The sequence below is a fragment of the Schistocerca americana genome, chromosome 8 (assembly GCF_021461395.2).
Source record: "Schistocerca americana isolate TAMUIC-IGC-003095 chromosome 8, iqSchAmer2.1, whole genome shotgun sequence".
NCBI classification, from domain to species: Eukaryota; Metazoa; Arthropoda; class Insecta; order Orthoptera; family Acrididae; genus Schistocerca; species Schistocerca americana.
Window position 1 is genome coordinate 437328740 of NC_060126.1, and position 15168 is coordinate 437343907.

Genomic DNA, 15168 nt, shown 5'->3' on the forward strand with positions numbered 1-15168 from the left:
AAAATGCCTTTCTCGATCAGTAGGTATTTGTCGCACTGTAGTAGAAATTGGTTCATTATTCACTTCCCAACAAATAAAACAAATAGTAACTATATAGGTACATTGCTGCTGGACTTACTCAGTATTATTATTACTGTTCTTATTATTATTGTTATTAGTGGCAATGGTCAGGCAGTCTGAAGTCTGCCAATTCAGAAGTGAGGACAAGATGTAGAACTGAACGACGATGGATAAGACCTCTTCATCGGTATGCTAAATCCTAATTTTTAATCTAACTACTCTCATCCTCAGGGGCACAGATTTATTTGTTTCAAACGGTAGGCAGTAGATGACCCAACAGTCTTTGACCAATTGTGGTAAAGGTGTTTAACCGTCAAGAGGTCGGTAGGCCAATGAAAAATAAAGCACAATACAAGGAACATCACCCTGATACAAGAAAACCAAGGGTTAGCATGTAGGCGGTCACTGTGGACATCGTGTTGTCACGACGATGTTAATCGTTAGTTTTCCTGTATCTGGATGATGTTCCCTATATTCTGCTATATTTTTGATTGGACTAACGACGTAATGACAGCTAAACAATTTTATCACAGTTGGACAAAGTATGCAGCCGGCCGCTGTGGCCGAGCGGTTCTAGGCGTTTCAGTCCGGAACCGCGTGACTGCTACGGTCGCAGGTTCGAATCCTGCCTCGGGCATGGATGTGTGTGATGTCCTTAGGTTAGTTACGTTTAAGTAGTTCTAAGTTCTAGGGGACTGATGACCTCATATGTTAAGTCCCATAGTGCTCAGCGCCATTTGAACCATTTTTGATCAGAAATAAAGTAATTTAGGCATTTTAACCTGTTCGATTTGAAGTGGGGATTCAGGTTGTGGTGCAGCAAGTGTCGCTAGAGAGGGGAGTGACGGAGCCCAAGTATTCATCGTAAGAAGTATCTACCCGAAATGGGCGTAGTTAGGTTTCTTTCCTGTGAAGGAGTTGTTAGAAGGCACGATGCAGTGGGAACTGCTGCATCATTCCGTAAAAAGAAAAGGTTGTTAGGCATTAGCAACACCAGTTGTCTCTCACTCTTTAGTTCGTCGTTATTACGCCTACAAAACCTAGCAAAAACTAAGTATTACTTATCCTTCGTCGTTTTAAAAATAAAAGTATTCAAAGAAAACATTTCTTTTCTTTTTAAAGTTTAGTTGAGCGCTAATGTTAGTGCAGGTTCTGTATAGGCGTGGGTGTGCTAACTAATAACCGAATGCACTCACAAAGGATCTGAACCACTACTTTAAGTTTGCGTTTCTACCAGTTCATGTACGGAACCACAAAATTGAGAAATGACGAACTGAGTGTACAAAATGAGATTTAGTTATCAAAAAAATATTCGCTGGTAAGCCCAGCAGCAAAGGTTCAGTGTAGTGGTCCGTAGATCCTGAACAGGACCCAGACTGTATAAAATTCTTCCTCTTTTCGTGTGGTCAAGTTTGCCGAGAAAAGAGGCGCCGCATTTTCTGTTGGCGCCCTTGGGGTACACGCCTGGGCCTACCTGGCTCTGGGGACACGGCAGCAGACGTACCTGCGCCGGCCGCGGTGGCCTAGCGGTTCTAGGAGCTTCAGTTCGGAATAGCGCGACAGCTGCGGTCGCAGGTTCGAATCCTGCCTCGGGCATGGATGTGTGTGATGTCCTTAGTTAGGTTTAAGTAGCTTAAGTTCTAGGGGACTGATGACCTCAGATGTTAAGTCCCATAGTGCTCAAAGCCATTTGGACCATTTTGAACGTACCTGCACCCTGGCGCGCCTCCTGGCGACGCCCACGACGTTGACGCCGTGCCGGAGCAGCGCCTGCGTGATGGCGGCGCCGATGCCTGCCCCGGCGCCGGTCACCAGCGCAACACGTCCCTTGTACAGCGCCATCTCGGACCACGCTGGCTGGCTCTGACTACGGCAGTGGTCTAGCGCAGCCGGACTTTAATACTCCGTCCGCGATCTGCTTTTTCTTTTTTCTTGTCGCTCTCTCTGAAGTCCGGCGGTCGCAAGAGAGATAACCCCGGGCTGTGCACTGCCAGACCTGCGGCGTGACATTGGTCAATTGGTCATCTGACGACACCCGCCATAGAAAACGCTGAGTCAGCCGAGACGTCAGTTCTGGAACACGTCTCTCCGCGAAACCAAGAATCACGCAAAGAGGGATGCAGTTTATAGAAGTAAGTGTACAAAATTTCGTAAATCTAGCCTTGATACCACTCCGTCTTCAGGCCACAAGTGGCCCAACGGGACCATCCGTCCGCCGTGTCATCCTCAATGAGGATGCGAATAGAAGGGGCTTGTCGTCAGCACAACACCGCTCTCCCGGTCGTTATGATGGTTTTCTTTGACCGGAGCCGCTGCTGTTCGGTCGAGTGGCTCCTTAGTTGGCATGACGAGGCTGAGTGCACCCCGAAAAATGGCAACAGCTCATGGCGGCTCGGATGGTAGCCCATCCAAGTGCCGGCCACACCCGACAGCGCTTAACTTCGGTGATCTGTCGGGAACCGATACATCCACTGCGGCAAGGCCGTTGCCCTAGCCTTAATAGATTTTGAGAAAAAAGTTTTTTTTTGAGTCATCACTCTTCTTACTGGTATGATGCGGCCCAGCACGAATTCCTGTTACAGGCCACATGTCCTGTGGATACACACTAAGTGTTTCTACTGCAGAGGTATCCAATGCCTTCTGCTTCCTCATGTCGTTGACCATTGCTAATTCCCCCCTTCTTTAAGGGTAGTTTCCCACTCCAAGGACAAGATAGTGCCCTGAACCTCTGTCCGCTCTTCCGCCCTCTTTGACAAGGCCCTTGGCAGAAAGACACGGACTTCTTATGCCGGAAGTCTTCGGACGCCAGTGCTGATTATTAATAAAATTTTAAGTGCTGGCAGGTTCGGAATCCGGGCCGAGGCCGTTCTGATTTGTAATCGAACACGTTAACCCCCCGTTTTTTTAGTTTCATTTTGTTCCTAACTGTTCGTTGTATTTGCTCGGGGTGGACATCCCATGACAACCGTTAATGTTCATCGTTGATCCATTCCTCAAGTTTTTGTTACAGAGGGCAGATAACCCTCTGACCGAACATGCTGATCTGCCGTCCCGACAGACCTAGGCCACGGCTGCATCCACGACAGAAAAATGCGCATAATCTTTAAGAAACATCATTATCAACAAATTATTTTATTTCAGCTCTCATTCCCTAACCAACATTCTGCAAAGCGATTGCGTCACTTGGCGTAAAATACGCAAATGCCCTCATCAGAATAGCAGTTCCTGGACTATGCACACGACCCACAATTCGGCTGTTAGCTACTGATTCTCCTGAAACAAGGGATGCGTACAATTATTCTTTAAGACACTATCGGCAGCTTTCACTAATTCTGTTTCATCGTTAAGGGGAATGTTCATGACAAATACACACTATTTTAAGGATGCACCAAATCCACAGCTTTAAAGATACCGAAGGGAAATTTTGTACCATGCTTTACACGAAATTACACATTTACTGTTACCGCCCTTGGATTTTATATATTTAATTAACATATGGAATTTGAAAGCCTGATTCTCAAAAAATTATATATATATATATATACTTTTTCTCAGAAAGTATTGAAGAGATTTCCACAAAATTTTCTCTGTTTAATCCCTTTCCATATATTAAGCTTCTCTCGTGAGGGTTTATGAAAGTACGGGAGAGTTTTAATAATTTTTTAATTAGAATTCTTTGCCACAAATCTCAGCTTACACTCAGAGTTTCAAAATTTACTCTTGAGAAAACATTTATTAGCTTTATAGAAATAAGCGTGGAAAATTTCATAAATCTAGTCTTCATAGGTTCTGAGAGAAAGGTACATAAGCTCTCATTGTAATGTAAGCTTCAAACACAACATTTTTTCTTATGTCACCTCTTCAGGCGCGCCAGATTTATTCTCAGGGTCCTCTTTCATTTCAAGGCTTTTCTTCTGTTTTTTTTTTTCTGCCCTCTTTTCTTTACCAGGTCGTCAACTGACTTTTCAGCAGCAGAGACGTCTTGCGTGAAATTTCCTGTCTTGAAGCCTATTCTCTCTAATACCTTCATCCTCCCTGCGTTCCCATCATTAAATACAAGAACTGCATCATATGTCGCAATTCTGACAACTGTTGCAGATGAAAAGGTGGCAAAACAATAACTGCTTCTTCACAACAAAACAGCTGGTTTGTTATTGTTTCTAAAATACGCAACAGAGTCATAGATGCTCTACACTGAAGAGCCAAAGAAATTGGTACACCTGCTTAATATCGTGTAGCGCGAGCACGCAGAAGTGCCGCAACACGACGTGGTATGGACTCGAATAACGTCTGAAGTAGTGCTGGAGAGAACTGACACCGTGAATCCTGCAGGGCTGTCCATAAATACGTATGTCTCGTTGTGCTGCTGGAATTGCCCAAGTCGGTCGGGATGCACAATGGACATGAATGGATGTTACTTATGTACGTGTCGCCTGTCACAGAAGTACCTAGACGTACCATGGGCCCCATTCTATCAATTCATGAGGTTGTCTTCATGCCTGTACAAGTCCATCCGCTCGATACAATCTAAAACGATACACGTCCGACCAGGCAACGTCTTTCCAGTCATCAATAGTCCAATGTCGACGTTGACGAGCTCAGGTGAGGCGTAAAGATTTGTCTCGTGCAGTCATCAATGTGGACAAGAGTGGGCCTTCGGCTCCGAAAGCCCATATCGATTATGTTTCGCTGCATGGTTCGCACGCTGACACTTGCTGATTTGCGGAGGGTTGCACTTCTGTCACAGTGAACTATTCAGTCGTCGTTTCTCCCGTTCTTGCAGTACCTTTTTTCCGGCCACAGCGATGTCGGAGCGATTTGATATTTTACCGGATTCCTGATACTTACGATACACTAGTGACATGGTCGTACGGGAAAATCCCCACTTCAACGCTACCTCGGAGCGGCTTTGTTCCATGGCTCGTGCGTCGACTGTAACACGACGTTCAAACTCACTTAAATCTTGATAACCTACCACTGTAGCAGCAGTAACCGATCTAACAACTACGCCAGGTACTTGTTGTCTTATATAGGCATTGCCGACTGCAGCGCCGTATTCTGTCTGTACACATATCACTGTATTTCAATACGCAAGCCACTATCAGTTCCTTTGGCGCTTCAGCTCATGAAACCACACAGTACATATCACAGTGTTCTAGATGTGTCCCAAGCAAGTTTTCTTGAAAGTAATCCACGGGATTGTTGTTCACCGAGGTAGTATTGAAGTGCTGCTTCAAAAACTAGGCGTGGCACGAAGGTCGCTTCACACATGTAATTATTTTTCAGGCACTTCGGATGCGATTTCATTATTGAAACCTTGGGAACTTATTGTCTATGGGAACTATTACTAAATAAAAAATAAATTGAAAGTTCACATTTTCGGTCAACTTCACGTACGTTCCACCTTAAGCCTTTCTTCATTGAGAGACGATTCCCACAAGGTAATGTAAATGTCGTGTGGTTAGGGCCTCCCGCCGGGTAGACCGTTCGTCGGGTGCAAGTCTTTCTATCTAACGCCATTTCGGTGACTTGCGCGTCGATGGGGATGAAATGATGATGGTTAGGACAACACAACACCCAGCCTTGGAACGGAGAAAATCTCCGACCCAGCCGGGAATCGAACCCGGTCCCTTATGTTTGACATTCTGTCGCGCTGACCCTTTTTTTTTTGTTTATCTCAATTTCTTCGTTGTCGTTCGTTTCATTTGTTCGGGGCGGACGTCTTATGACACACGTTCAGTTTCATCGTTGATCCATGCACTCAGTTTTTTTATTACAGAGGGTTGCTACCACTTTGACCGAACACGCTGAGCTACCGTGCCGGCCCACTCAGCTACCGGGGGCGGACTCCTTCATAGTAGTAGGTACGAGTTATCATATTGTGTAACTATTGGAATGGAACCACTGTGAGCGAAAACTGGTTGACAAAATGCTTTACACTTATGATACCCGAAACGACGCACAGAGCCGTCAACGACAATTACTTTTGCCCTCATATTCAGTAAGTCTTCTTCACTCATCACAATGACGAATGAGAGAGCCGGCCGCGGTGGTCTAGCGGTTCTGGTGCTGCAGTCCGGAACCGCGGGACTGCTACGGTCGCAGGTTCGAATCCTGCCTCGGGCATGGGTGTGCGTGATGTCCTTAGGTTAGTTAGGTTTAAGTAGTTCTAAGTTCTAGGGGACTTATGACCTAAGATGTTGAGTCCCATAGTGCTCAGAGCCATTTGAACCATTTGAACGAATGAGAGAGTCACAGAAAATGGTGATAGTATTTATTGTATTGAATATCGTAGTGATGATATCATTTGCCGACTGTGAGGAGGAAACACACTTTTCATTTCTTTCTTTTTCTTCACAGGCATACAATGTTACTAGCGTACTATACCCATTACGTTTTCGTAAGCGCAGTCGAACAGTTACCTCTTCATCATCTAAATCCACAAGATCTGGGTCCTGATCTCTAATTTTATGTACTTAATTATGAACTATATCTTGAAATAATTGGCATGTAAATGGATGAATTTGGTGATTCATCTGTCTTATACGCAAGCGGAACTGCAGGTTTTAACTAATGTAGCGGGGGTGCAGGAGCAGTATTGTGCAGTGGACCTTCAGACATGTTATAGTCAATGCATAGGACGTGAATCTTCTAAATATTTACTGTGTTTTCGCTGTCTTTAAGGTTTCTTTAACAATCACTTTTATCTCAAAACTTAACGCTACTCCACATCTCGCATCATTTGGGAGATTTTTTTGTTACTGATGTTCAGTCTTAAGCCGACGTTTTCCTCAGCAATATCTTAGTAGTCATTTTGATGTTGTATTACTTTTTCTCCCACAACAAGGAGGAAATAATGTCATAGAATTCACAAGTTACAAGTTTTAAAATAATTCTGTGCAGAAATTTCAGATCGCCTATCTGATTATAGTTGAAGAAGTTGTTTCTCAACCTAATATTCGATACGGAACGGTACTCAAATAAGATGAGTAAGGCAATTTCGTGCACGTGATTAAATTAATGTAGCATGGGGTTTCGGACAGCAGTTATAATCGAGGTATAACATGACAGGTGGCACATTACAATGTGTTCACGATATCCATGGTGACACTATTAGCATATGCTAACAGACATGCTAATTCAAGCAGAGTTCAGAAACTTCAAGCAAGTAAACAACACCTCTGACTTTTAGAGATTAAAATGTAGTTGTATTTTATTGTATAGTTTTAAAGTAACTCTACCCAGAAATTTCTGATCGCCGATGTCATTGTGGAAGTAGTATATCACACTATTTCTGGAGGAAACTTGTCAAACTATTACACGACATTACCCTTCTTCTTGTAAGATACCAGTTATTGTGAACCACGTTCTCTTTCTGTCTGAAGATCTGAAGGTTGACAATCGCCCTCTGACATGTTTTAGTCTTATTGGCTAAAGCGTCTCTAATAAACACACACCAAAAACGAGGAATTTCCAATTTTTTATTGTAATATCTCAAGTCGGTTTTAGTAAACTGTTTTGTTGCAGTACTGTTTTTTTTTCATAAAATACAATACAAGTCTGTTTTTCTTATGTGGCCCTACCTAAAGGTGTTCCTTTCCCGAATTTCTGTTGCTTACATGTTATAATTACGTCTTTGCATCATTCATAACTTTAGCAATCCTCACTGCAACTCAAGCTAACCCTCCAAGTGCTAACAAAACATTAAATATTCGAATAGAAGTTCATATTTCTAGTTTTGGGGGAGGTTATTATACGTTCTCTATCAAGCAATATAAATTTTTGAGCGACTTGTGAAGTAATTTTGTGAGAAACTTTCATAGCTGCTGTGAGACCACTGTAAGATTGCGTACACTCAGAGACTACTTGGAGTTTTTAAAATTATTTTGTTCATTACACTTACTGTGATCTTCTTCTTTTTCATACCCATCCTCATTTCCGCCTTAGCTTCCATTGCACCAGTCAGTCAGTGCTAAACCAGCTTCTAGTGAGCTCAGCGCCTTTTGCTTTCACCCTTTGCCGCTTTTCCTCAGCCAGGATTTGGGTTGCAGGAAGTCTGTCTGACGAACTCTCGAGGTGTATTGCGTAACCAGTGTCATGTTTCTTGCATGCTTCGTCTAATAGACTGACTCCAAAATGAACTATTTTAATCGTTTCATCACCTTTGTTCTTCGATTACAGTCTAAGGAGACAGGCATATGGAGTTGTATGGGTAAGTTCTTTATAAGACGATTAAAGAGAGACATGCCTTGCTGTTTCTTCTTGTTCTTTATTTTCTTCTTGCTATTTGTTATCTGAATTTTATCTCACAAATGATCTGTATTAATCACGACCGTGCTTTTATATATATTAAATTCTGCAAGGTGTCTGAAGATGCGGTCCAAGTGCCATACACTTCAACTACCCATCCTTTGTAAAATCACTAAGCTATTGAGGACTTCTATCCAGTCACCCATCGACCTGACTGGTGTGGCAATAGAAGACAGAGAAAGGAAACGTGAGGTTTAAATTTCTTATGTAAAAGAATAATTCACACAGTAAAAAAAAAAAAGCTGAAAACAAATAAATCGGCGTGCCCAGTACGAATAACAATTTGGTATCTCGCATTTCATGCAACTGGCAAAAATGACAGGTGACTTCTGTATATAAGGGGGGAAAAGAACGGACCCACAAAATTACAGACGTAAGCGATTAACATTGATTTGCTTCAGAATTCTTGAGCATATTCTAAATTCAGTTCTTGTTAATTACGCATGGATCTCGTTTTAAAAACACGTTAGCACACGTAGGCTAGCAGCTGTTGATACAACGACAAGATCTTTGTTCGAACCGCCTCCCATGCACTCCACAATCTGATATATCAATGTTTCACTAATTCCTGTCTTAGATGTATTGTATCTGTGAATCTGTGATCTATGTATGTGTTCTCTACAGGCCCGAATCTAGGAGTTGGGTGGGGGGGGGGGGGGGGACGGGAGGGGCAAACCGGGCTATCTGCCCCGGGCGGCAATTTCAAGGGATGCCAAATTCATATTCTTGAGGAAAAAGAATCTTGTTTCACAAAGTGCCTACCATCCAGCGCATGTTGGTCTATCGTTTGTTCATATGATTTTGAAACACATTCCTGTTGGTTATTGAACACATTATAAGTTGATCTCTGAACGATGCTTAAGTTGATTTTTGAATGCGTGCAGAATGAACGTGACGTCTCTGCCATGGGACTCCCTGTAGTATCTAGAACTAACTTTACCGCAGACAAAAGGAGACGGGGCTACACGAGCTGAGCTGAATAAACCCGAAAGGATGAACGACAATCGCTGTTTGTTTATGTAGTTGACTGGGTGTGCGTAAGATAAGCGTTTTTATAATTATTAGCGAAATCCATAGATTTAGACTACCAGAGAGGAGATGAACGCTAACAGGAATAACATAAGAAATGTTACATGTTATCTTTTCGGCATACCCAAGAAAACGAAATTATGACAGAAAATTTTTGCTGTATCGCTACACTACTAAGGGCCAGTTGTACAGTCCTCGGTCAGCAGCCGCTTAAGTTCTCGGAATAGCGCGGAAAACGGGTTGTACGAATATAAGATTAATTAACGCCTAACCGGATAATTAATGCGTGATAACTAAACGGGTGATTCTGGCATGGTTAGTGCGTGCAGTTAACTGGAGAATAAGTTTTGACAATGGCAGGAATATTTACAGAATTAATGATGGCAAGATTGTTTGCTAGATTGAGGAAGGAGAAGAAAGGGGGACAGCACACAAATTATTTGGAAGGATATGACGATTCCAAATGTATATAAAAATTTTGTTCTACTACATTTCGATCTCACGCTTGAGAAACTGGAGTGTGTGAATTAAATGTGAAACTATTTCCTAACATAAAACTTTTTGCTAGTTGTTGGTCTAACAGGCATTTGATATTGGTCTTCGTGAATTATATTCTATGGTGTTATTTATATAAATAAGGTAGACAAAAAAGATCATTTGTCCGAAAACAGTGTCGCTTATTTGGCCTGTATTACAACTGCTGCAATATTAGAAAGGCCTATTTCGTTTTTTCTAACAGACAATGACAAAATACACTCCTGGAAATTGAAATAAGAACACCGTGAATTCATTGTCCCAGGAAGGGGAAACTTTATTGACACATTCCTGGGGTCAGATACATCACATGATCACACTGACAGAACCACAGGCACATAGACACAGGCAACAGAGCATGCACAATGTCGGCACTAGTACAGTGTATATCGACCTTTCGCAGCATTGCAGGCCGCTATTCTCCCATGGAGACGATCGTAGAGATGCTGGATGTAGTCCTGTGGAACGGCTTGCCATGCCATTTCCACCTGGCGCCTCAGTTGGACGTTCGTGCTGGACGTTCAGACCGCGTGAGACGACGCTTCATCCAGTCCCAAACATGCTCAATGGGGGACAGATCCGGAGATCTTGCTGGCCAGGGTAGTTGACTTACACCTTCTAGAGCACGTTGGGTGGCACGGGATACATGCGGACGTGCATTGTCCTGTTGGAACAGCAAGTTCCCTTGCCGGTCTAGGAATGGTAGAACGACGGGTTCGATGACGGTTTGGATGTACCGTGCACTATTCAGTGTCCTCTCGACGATCACCAGTGGTGTACGGCCAGTGTAGGAGATCGCTCCCCACACCATGATGCCGGGTGTTGGCCCTGTGTGCCTCGGTCGTATGCAGTCCTGATTGTGGCGCTCACCTGCACGGCGCCAAACACGCATACGACCATCATTGGCACCAAGGCAGAAGCGACTCTCATCGCTGAAGACGACACGTCTCCATTCGCCCCTCCATTCACGCCTGTCGCGACACCACTGGAGGCGGGCTGCACGATGTTGGGGCGTGAGCGGAAGACGGCCTAACGGTGTGCGAGACCGTAGCCCAGCTTCATGGAGATGGTTGCGAATGGTCCTCGCCTTTACCCCAGGAGCAACAGTGTCCCTAATTTGCTGGGAAGTGGCGGTGCGGTCCCCTACGGCACTGCGTAGGATCCTACGGTCTTGGCGTGCATCCGTGCGTCGCTGCGGTCCGGTCCCAGGTCGACGGGCACGTGCAACTTCCGCCGACCACTGGCGACAACATCGATGTACTGTGGAGACCTCACGCCCCACGTATTGAGCAATTCGGCGGTACGTCCACCCGGCCTCCCGCATGCCCACTATACGCCCTCGCTCAAAGTCCGTCAACTGCACATACGGTTCACGTCCACGCTGTCGCGGCATGCTACCAGTGTTAAAGACTGCGATGGAGCTCCGTATGCCACGGCAAACTGGCTGACACTGACGGTGGCGGTGCACAAATGCTGCGCAGCTAGCGCCATTCGACGGCCAACACCGCGGTTCCTGGTGTGTCCGCTGTGCCGTGCGTGTGATCATTGCTTGTACAGCCCTCTCGCAGTGTCCGGAGCAAGTATGGTGGGTCTGACACACCGGTGTCAATGTGTTCTTTTTTCCATTTCCAGGAGTGTAGACGTAATCAAATCGAGAAACCGCACCAGTCTTGGGTACTATCCGTAATAACAGCTTTTTCAGTATTAGACAATGACATTTTGATTTTTCATGTAGCAAAACGTTTGACGAACTTTGATGAAATAATAGATTTTCGCAGAAAGGAAATCACGCCATGTAAATCTGTAGAAAGATTGGAGAGAAAAGAATGTTGCTACCTAAGGATTGAAGAAATGTGTAGTGTCTTGCTTGTCTATTGTCTTTACTGGTTTTATGTTTCCCATATTTAAATTCATCTCACATAAACGAGAAAGTTATTAGCTAATAGGCAATAAAGATTGCAAATTTTCTGAAGAGTTCTCTTTCTCTACAAACAATTCCACCTTGTAATAACTGCTAGTTTTCCTAAGGAGGGTAGGATGTCAAACCGGCCGACTGGGAGCAGGAGAGGGACCACAGAACATTTTAATTTTCACAGTCCTGAATATGGGTTTGATGGCTTCCATTACAAAATTTACGCGTTTGAACTCCACAGAGCGGAATACAGTGGCGTGCAGTAGAAGAATGCTGTGTGAAGAGGCATTGCGCTGCACTTGGGCACTCTTAAGACCAAATAACCTGTTTTACATTTCGTCGAACGTATATGTTTTATGCATCTAACTCTTCAGAAAGATGTGCGCTACAAAATGAACATGTTTTTCAATACATTTTTTTCTTTTTTAAATTTCTGATGTCTTGTCGCAGGAGCTCGAGGGAATCGGAGGGGGGGGGGGGGGGGGCGGCGCCAATTTTTTTGCCCGGTTCCGAAATATCGTAGATCCGGGTCTGGTTCTGTATGTAGCGTGGATGACGTCTACAGTGACAGCGTTGAACTGAGGCCGTGGATTGTCGTTGATGCATTCCGATCGATTTTGCCGCGGGCCCAGTCGACTCCAGGGAGACCGTTGGTGGGTCGCTGGAGGGAGCATGCTCCGTGGTGAGGAAATGGGTTTTACGCAGCAAGCTGGGCGATAGGCGGTGGGTGGACAGAACTGGAGGTTGGCGACCGGACTTCGAAATGGCGAGGGAGACTCTAGCGCCGGCAGTGTGTGTGTGTGTGTGTGTGTGTGTGTGTGTGTGAGGGGGGGAGAGGGGGGACACAGTCACGGGAGACAGGTGAGGGCGACGGGAGTGGGCAAGCACCACTGGCTGGGTTAGACACCTTGATTTGATGAGAAGCAGCAAGTGGACGTGCTGTGAGGTGTGAGGCGTACGGAGCGAAATTGGACGTCTGCTCCTACTGTGAGCTGGAACTGTGGACTCCGTGTTGTCGTTGAGGCCCATTACAGTTGTTATACAGTGCCAGGTTTTAAGGTTTAAATTTATGTCCTAGTAGACATTTCAAGGCTTTAATTGCCAGTGTTAATCTCACCACACGCTCTGTTCACTTAGCTGCTTGTACTCCTGCGGTTAAACTCTGGAAGAAACTGTTCTGGGGGGGGGGGGGGGGAGGCTGACATAACTCGTCACCAAGTGTGACATTCGTGAAAGAACCGTTTTTGCCTTGCTATACAAGGGCGATGTACCTGAGGACAATATTATGGAAATGGAAGAGGATGTAGAGGAAGATGAAATGGGAGATACGATACTGCGTGAAGAGTTTGACAGAGCACTGAAAGACCTGAGTCGAAACAAGGCCCCCGGAGTAGACAACATTCCATTGGAACTACTGACGGCCTTGGGAGAGCCAGTCCTGACAAAACTCTACCATCTGGTGAGCAAGATGTATGAAACAGGCGAAATACCCTCAGACTTCAAGAAGAACATAATAATTGCAATCCCAAAGAAAGCAGGTGTTGACAGATGTGAAAATTACCGAACAATCGGTTTAATAAGCCACAGCTGCAAAATACTAACACGAATTCTTTACAGACGAATGGAAAAACTAGTAGAAGTCGACCTTGGGGAAGATCAGTTTGGATTCCGTAGAAATACTGGAACACGTGAGGCAATATTGACCTTACGAATTATCTTAGAAGAAAGATTAAGGAAAGGCAAACCTACGGTTCTAGCATTTGTAGACTTAGAGAAAGCTTTTGACAATGTTGACTGGAATTCTTTCAAATTCTAAAGGTGGCAGGGGTAAAATACAGGGAGCGAAAGGGTATTTACAATTTGTACAGAAACCAGATGGCAGTTATAAGAGTCGAGGGACATGAAAGGGAAGCAGTGGTTGGGAAGGGAGTAAGACAGGGTTGTAGCCTCTCCCCGATGTTATTCAATCTGTATATTGAGCAAGCAGTAAAGGAAACAAAAGAAAAATTCGGTGTAGGTGTTAAAATCCATGGAGAAGAAATAAAAACTTTGAGGTTCGCCGATGACATTGTAATTCTGTCAGAGACAGCAAAGGACTTGGAAGAGCAGTTGAACGGAATGAATGGTGTCTTGAAGGGAGGATATAAGATGAACATCAACAAAAGCAAAACGAGGATAATGGAATGTAGTCGAATTAAGTCGGATGATGTTGAGGGTATTAGATTAGGAAATGAGACACTTAAAGTAGTAAAGGCGTTTTGCTATTTGGGGAGCAAAATAACTGATGATGGTCGAAGTAGAGAGGATATAAAATGTAGACTGGCAATGGCAAGGAAAGCGTTTCTGAAGAAGAGAAATTTGTTAACATCGAGTATAGATTTAAGTGTCAGGTAGTCATTTCTGAAAGTATTTGTATTGAGTGTAGCTATGTATGGAAGTGAAACATGGACGGTAAATAGTTTGGACAAGAAGAGAATAGAAACTTTCGAAATGTGGTGCTACAGAAGAATGCTGAAGATTAGATGGGTAGATCACATAACTAATGAGGAAGTATTGAATAGGATTGGGGAGAAGAGAAGTTTGTGGCACAACTTGACCAGAAGAAGGGATCGGTTGGTAGGACATGTTCTGAGGCATCAAGGGATCACCAATGTAGTATTGGAGGGCAGCGTGGAGGGTAAAAATCGTAGGGGGAGACCAAGAGATGAATATACTAAGCAGATTTAGAAGGATGTAGGTTGCTGTAGGTACTGGGAGATGAAGAAGCTTGCACAGGATAGAGTAGCATGGAGAGCTGCATCAGACCAGTCTCGGGACTGAAGACCACAACAACAATGTTTTGTCGATTGTGCACGCTGCAACTGCTAATAGGGCGCAGATATGGAAAGTGTATATTATTTGAGGTAACTAATACCAGTTCTCTGTTTGTCACAGAAGACTGTCAATAATCTGCACACTAGTTTTCCGTGCTACCACGGAATTGCTGTAGAATTGCAAGCGACCTGCAGCAGGTTTTTTATTTTTATTTTTTATATATATACAGGGCTATTACAAATGATTGAAGCGATTTCATAAATTCACTGTAGCTCCATTCATTGACATATGGTCACGACACACTACAGATACGTAGAAAAACTCATAAAGTTTTGTTCGGCTGAAGTCGCACTTCAGGTTTCTGCCGCCAGAGCGCTCTTGAGCGCAGTGAGACAAAATGGCGACAGGAGCCGAGAAAGCGTATGTCGTGCTTGAAATGCACTCACATCAGTCAGTCATAACAGTGCAACGACACTTCAGGACGAAGTTCAAGAAAGATCCACCAACTG

At 44.2% G+C, this 15168-nt stretch overlaps 1 protein-coding gene across 1 annotated transcript in view; it reads right to left on the reverse strand.

Moving 5' to 3' along the window:
• LOC124545269 (dehydrogenase/reductase SDR family member 11-like) overlaps positions 1–1920 on the reverse strand; it is a 43764-nt gene extending 41844 nt beyond the window's left edge. Inside the window, exon 1 of the mRNA XM_047124150.1 lies at positions 1771–1920. Coding sequence (XP_046980106.1) covers positions 1771–1902 — 132 coding nt within the window. The 5' untranslated portion in view covers positions 1903–1920. The remainder of the gene's footprint in view (positions 1–1770) is intronic.
• Between the last annotated feature and the right edge of the window lie 13248 nt (positions 1921–15168).